The sequence below is a fragment of the Salarias fasciatus genome, chromosome 22 (assembly GCF_902148845.1).
Source record: "Salarias fasciatus chromosome 22, fSalaFa1.1, whole genome shotgun sequence".
NCBI classification, from domain to species: Eukaryota; Metazoa; Chordata; class Actinopteri; order Blenniiformes; family Blenniidae; genus Salarias; species Salarias fasciatus.
In genome coordinates this window covers 10708694-10714862 of record NC_043765.1, presented here as the reverse complement: position 1 = coordinate 10714862, position 6169 = coordinate 10708694, and the positions used below count along the sequence as shown (strand labels likewise).

At 42.6% G+C, this 6169-nt stretch overlaps 2 protein-coding genes across 3 annotated transcripts in view; one reads left to right on the top strand and one right to left on the bottom strand.

Moving 5' to 3' along the window:
* Positions 1-483: 483 nt before the first annotated feature.
* cfap90 (cilia and flagella associated protein 90) lies at positions 484-3380 on the top strand. The gene is made up of 3 exons (XM_030120639.1): positions 484-658; positions 1162-1278; positions 3201-3380. The coding sequence occupies exons 1-3, from the start codon at positions 542-544 to the stop codon at positions 3378-3380; spliced, it is 414 nt and encodes a 137-aa protein (XP_029976499.1). The 5' UTR covers positions 484-541.
* A 1836-nt stretch (positions 3381-5216) lies between these two features.
* adcy2b (adenylate cyclase 2b (brain)) overlaps positions 5217-6169 on the bottom strand; it is a 44160-nt gene continuing 43207 nt past the window's right edge. For both annotated transcript variants that reach the window (XM_030120634.1, XM_030120635.1), the window contains exon 25: positions 5217-6160. In XM_030120634.1, the coding sequence (XP_029976494.1) occupies positions 6008-6160 (153 nt within the window). In that variant the 3' untranslated portion in view covers positions 5217-6007. The remainder of the gene's footprint in view (positions 6161-6169) is intronic.

Below are 6169 nucleotides of genomic sequence, written 5' to 3'. Positions count from 1 at the left end.
GGAAAATGGCACAGATTTTGTGATTCTGGCTAAGATCTTCACAATCACAATTTATTTCAATATTCTTTTTTTAAATCACAATTTTAAACACAACTGAGAATGTCAGTATTCCGTACTTTTGAGAACACTACAAGTACAATGTCCGTAGTATACCTACTATACTTCAACTTATATTCAAGTCCAATAAAATTCAAGTATACTTTTTTGATGAGGGCAGATGACGGATGGACTAATTACAAATTTATTCAAAGTTGATGGTAAGAATAAGTTCAACCCTGACAGTTGATTCTGTGTTTTCTATTCAATTTTAGACAGAATAAACAACAACAAAGGCATTTTAAAGCTGTGTTTGGTTTCTCTTGAAGAGGCTGATCAGTAGGGAAAAACACGGATCGTCCTTGAAGGCAGCAGGAGGCAACTCGGTATCCTAGCAACCACAGACGCTCTCGCTCCGCTCGGGTTTGTGCGGATTTTTTTCTTTTTCTTCTTCACTTTTCTGAGATTTTATTTACTTTAGCAGGAGCGTTTGGCTGTCAGCAGCATGGACGTTCACCTAGAGGCCCAGAAGAAACCTTTATCCACCCTGTCTGCCTTCAGTTACATCCCGCCGCGGCGAAACGACCCCAAAGAGGCGTCCTATTTCAGCAAAGAGCCGCAGGTAAGCCAGCTGCTGGTCGAAACAATGTGCACAATTTGATTTTAAAAGTTTAGCACCATTACAACACAACATTATTCATCGATTTATTCATGGAAGTCTTCATCAGTGCAGATGAAGAAGTAAAAATACTTCCTGTAATGAAGCAGTGTTTTTGGATATTAAATCATATATAGAATGTAATTTTACAGCTACTGAAGTACAATTTTGTACCTTTTAAAGATACTGAGTACAACTTGTTATTTATGCATTTTGATCTGCACTGTTTAGCCATTCACTTTAAAACTAATTTTTTTTAAAATTCTTCTAACATTAATTCCAATCAGTGCAACATCTGCCTCACTTGAGTGTACATCTTAAACACTCTTATTACTTCTCTGTATATGCAAAAGTACACTACATTTATGGGATGACAAACATAATATTAAAGGAGGCTCAAAGGTGAGCAATATCTCTGACTTAAATGACTCTTTGTCAGTTAATTATATGCTCTGTGCTCATGCCAGGCCCCAGATGTGTCCACGTATGACCAGTTGTTCAACCAGGCTGAGGGTTACGACATGAGGCTGCACCGGGATGACAGAAGACACTGCAAAGGACGAGGACTCGACATAAACCAGGAGGTAAACAACCCGTCACAACCATCCTTTTGAGATGACTGTGAAACCAAAAAACAAATATGAATGTTTGTTCGTCACTTCAATGACAACGCACAATTTTCTACCAGGAGTCAAGAAGTTACAAAAAAACAGATGATGAAGCATCAATGTAACCATCAGGAAAATAAAATGGTTTCATGGTTGCAAACAACATGTAATGACTCACCGACTCTCAGGATAACAATGCTTTCTTCATACAAACAGAATCACAAGAGTCTGTATTGTCATTGTGAAAAACAACAAAGCTGTAAACCTTCTACAGCCACAGACAACCGGAATCATTATTAATAGAATTGTTATTGATTCTACTAAATCAGACCTGGCCTTTGGGCAACATGTGTCTGACACCTTCTCCTTTACGACCTGCAAAATAATCTCCAAAAATTCTGAAACAGAGGCTTATTTAATCAATTTTTGAATGTAATATTAATTGCATTTATGGTGAAATTTGATGCACTTGAGGGTTGAAAAATGATCAATTTCACGCATCAAAAAGCATTCAGTTATCGCTTCATTATAAGTAACTCCAGTCTTCAAACAGAGTTAAATCCATAATTAATCATTGTAAATAAATTGCCCCCTCCTGTTGTAAATTATCAAACTGTTTTCTCCACCTCGCCTTGTAATGGATTAAGAAACATCTTCAGTCTCCTCACACAAACCTTTCAGTTGTCTGACAGCGAGCTGAGCTGTGATCGTTAGTTTTCTCCCGGTGACGTCAGGCGCCTTGCTGCCCCGCAGCACTGACCTCCTCCTCACTCCACACACACTCTCACACACACACACCAGAGAGGCCTGTTCCTGCTCTCTCTACCATCACCTGCAGCACCACCAAAGAGTTTCCACGCTTTCCGCTTGAATTTCAGAGTGCTTTCAAAGTGTTTTATATGGAAATGACTTCCAAAAGAGCATGCATTTAAAAAAAAACAAAAAAAAAGAAAAAATCTTTTTAAAAATCCATATTTATGAGTCTGGTAACATTTTCCGCCATGCGTTGGCTGACATACATCTCAGAGAATTATGACAATTGTTTATGGCTCCTTTTTGAAGCCATTTCGTCTCCACAGAGTAATTATTCATGTCAAGAAAACTGGCTGGCTGCGAGTTTCTGGGTCAGCGGAAGCAGAGAGGGAGGTGAACAAAGCAGCACACATGCACACACACACGCACGCACACGCACGCACACACACACGCACACACACACACACACACACACACACACAAACACACACACTGCCGAGCTCGTAATTACAGCGAGTTGTGTCGCCGGCTGTCAAGGGTGGTGACAGTTCCTGCTGAAATAGGACGTTTCTCTTACAGGACTCACGTCTGAGTGCAATTTTTTATTTATTGAACGGTTCGGAGGATAATGAAAGCATGTTATTATTTTTTTTTGTTTCCAATTAAGATCGCGAACTCTCCACTGAAACCAACTGAGCTGGAAGCAGCCGAGGAAAAAACAGTTAAAAAGACTCGCACGGCTGCTCCGGATAATACACACAAACTCCACTCTGTTACAAGCTGTATGAATTCTAAGCACAACAAAAAGAGGTTTAATCGTTGTGTGAATTGTGATTAAAGCAGGGGGGGATCTTTAAAATAAGTTGTAATACAAGAATAACTGAAAGAAAGTAGACAATAGAGGCATTTACAGGTTCTTGTGGACACACACTCGCATGCACAAATCTAATTACACACACATTATTATGCACTAATAATTCTCATTAGACAGAAATATCATCGGGGACACAAAAATATTTAGACGCATGCACGCACGTCCAAACATAACTTTTCCTCCATTTATCACCCGCTTTAATGAGGAAACAGTTTGGAATGCTCTTTAGTTCCAGCTCTCCTCCGTCTCTTTTGTCTTGCTCAACGCCAAGGAGCGGTCCAGAGCGGTGCCGGTGCTGTCCTCCTCCGTGTACGGCCACCGCCCGGCCCCCGCCCTCCTCCAGACGGGCCGCCAGCACGCCCGAGTGGCCCGCATCCAGGCCGACTTCTTCATGAAGAACGGGATCATCTGGAACGTGGCTGAGGGGTACGGATCGGTGGCCCCCCTCTGACGACCCGGAGACGTCGGAGTTCTCACTGTGTAGGCCTGAAATCTGAAGCGGTGGAGCAGTGGTTAGCTCTGGCGGGGTTTTCTCTTGCCTATTAGCTGAACTGCTGACCTTAGATGTGGATATGAGTGTGTGTGATTATCTGTCTCTGTGTTTGCTTCATGATGGGCTTTGGACCTTTCCAGGAAGTGTCCAGCCTTCACCCACTGGTAGTTCAGATCTGATCTAGTGACCTTTGACCCAAGACTGGATAAATAAATAAATATACATACATATATATATATATATATATATATATATATATATATATATATATATATATATATATATATATATATATATATAAATAGTGTCATATAGGGCAACCTTAGAGGTATTTTCGCTTTCTTTCAAGCAAGTATGTTTTAGGCTTTAGAATGCAGTGATAATCAGCAGCAGATCTGCAAGCTCAGGGCTATAGATCAATGAGTAAATATTTCACTTTAAAACAAAGATCAGAGAGTCTGTCACCTGGTTCTGCCCCTTCATGGTTACCTTTATTAGGAAGAATTATGTAAATTCTTAAACTTACAGGAATCATACTGATCTGTTTGGTTGATAAATGCTGCACAAAAAGAGGAAAACGTGTTCTTCCGTACAACTGATAATCTACCAAACTGACGGTGTTGTACCTTTAGCGCTGTTTGTTCTTCATTCCCTGTATCGCTGCGCTGTTGATTTTGTCTCGTGTAAATACATAACTAACCCTTTCTGTGCAGAGATTCTGAACCCACACAACCGAGACCGGCGTCCTGCCTAATAGGATTTCTGCTGTTGACGTCTTCTCATTTGCTTCTGCCTCTGTGTTCTGGCTGAAAATTGAGCTTTTTATTCTTCGAAACGGGACAGTGTTTTCAATCTGTTTGCTGTTAGTGTTTCTCTAAGAGGATTAGGAGCTAATACACAAGATGGTGTTTCAAGGCTGGGGAGGAAAAAAAAAAAAAAAAGAAATCCCGTGGGATAGCATTTAGTTGCTGAAAACCTCTCTGAAATAATGACTCCGCATCTCAGAAATGCACATTCATATTCAGAGGCTGAATCCTAAAGCCAGAGCAGACCAACGCTTTCTAGCATGTTCACAGCGCTGATAATACACACCAGACCGGTTCAGTACCATGTAAACATGAGTGGAGATGAATTCATATCACCCGGTGTCCTGTCCACGGCGAGCAAATACTATCAGACAGATTGGAATCACGGGGGGGGGATGTGTGGACCGATCGCTGGGACCCTCACGGCGGGGTCCTGGGAATGACGCTGGACAGAAAGGCTTTGGCTGCTAAGAGACACCAAAAGATTTGTCTTTTTAGATCGTAACCGACAGATTTTCTACAGTATTCACTTAATAAAGAGCTTGAATGAAAGATCTGCTGTTCGTCTTTCTTAACACACACCAGTGCAGTAAACCGGCTGAGGCGAAGCCAGAGCACTTGAGGAATAATCATGCAGGCACAATGACAGCATGCAAACTCCTTGTTTGACATGTTTGATATCAATAATGTTACTTAACAGTCCAAATGAAAAGCATGGACTTGTTCTAAGATTGATTTTTGCTTTAAAAATAACAAAGTGCTGTGAAAGGCGGTGTTGTTCACTGGTAATGGGGACGTTGTGTTAACACAGAGAGGCATTCCTCAAACTGAGCTGGTAGTTTCAAGTTAAATATGTAACTGTTTAGGTTGAAATGCATCAAATTAATGATCCTCTGCCTTTGATTGGACTGTAAACGCTTCCTGAGAACGCACACAGCGAGATCCGTCTGTCACGGAGCGCGCTGAAGCAGAGGCACAAGAGCAGTGGAATTTATATACAAATGTTTAATGAATAACAAAAGGATGGCAGTGAACGGCAACACGCATGCTGTTGGATTGGTTCCAGAGGGAATATATTAAAAAAAAAAAAAAAAAAAAAAAAAAATCCTTCTCAGTTCTCGTGTGTGATTCCACCTGCCGGAGTGGGACACGAACACAGCGCTAAAGCTATAAATACGAATCACAGGATTTTGGCAAACTACCCATCACGCCGCCAGGAACAGCTCTATAAGACAATCAACTATTGTAACATCCATTTGCAGAAAAATGAAACAAATTCGCTCATTTTTTTGTTTTTTTTTTTGCCAACCAGGATGATAAAAACACACGCGCTCGCATACATACATACACACATGCACACACACTCAAGTATAAGGCTGTGAAGCACTGCAACACCGGCATGGGTAATGAGCTCCACACCACTACGATGGCACAGGCGGGCGGGTGACTGCAGTCCTCGAGAGCTGCACTAATGTAGCGAAACCCTCCGGAAGGTCAGGCGCTCCTTTAGACGGCGACGAGACTCCTCGGACGAGAGTCCTCGTTGCGCTCCAGCCGCGAAAGAAAGCATCCGAAGTGCAGCGTTGAAGGACTGCAGCGGCGCACCTCTGGCCCGATCAACGCCGTGTTGCTAGGGACAGGAGTGCTTCTCCCGCAGCCGGCCGCCGGCCCCGTTGTTGCCGCCGCTTGCCTCTGGTAATGGGTTTTTACTTACAAAGCATGACAAATGACTCCTATGGCCGCTCTGTATGTGCTGCTGCGTTCCGGAGTCTGTCTGTTTCAGGGCATCACGGTCCCCTGCGACAGCGACCGAGTCATTTCCGTGTGAACAAAGTAGGTCTTCAGCTCTCCTTTGCCCTTCACGTTGATGATGCCGCGGCACGAACACATGTACCCGAGCGCTGATAAGATTTCGCTCGTCTCCTCTGTGACCTGCACACA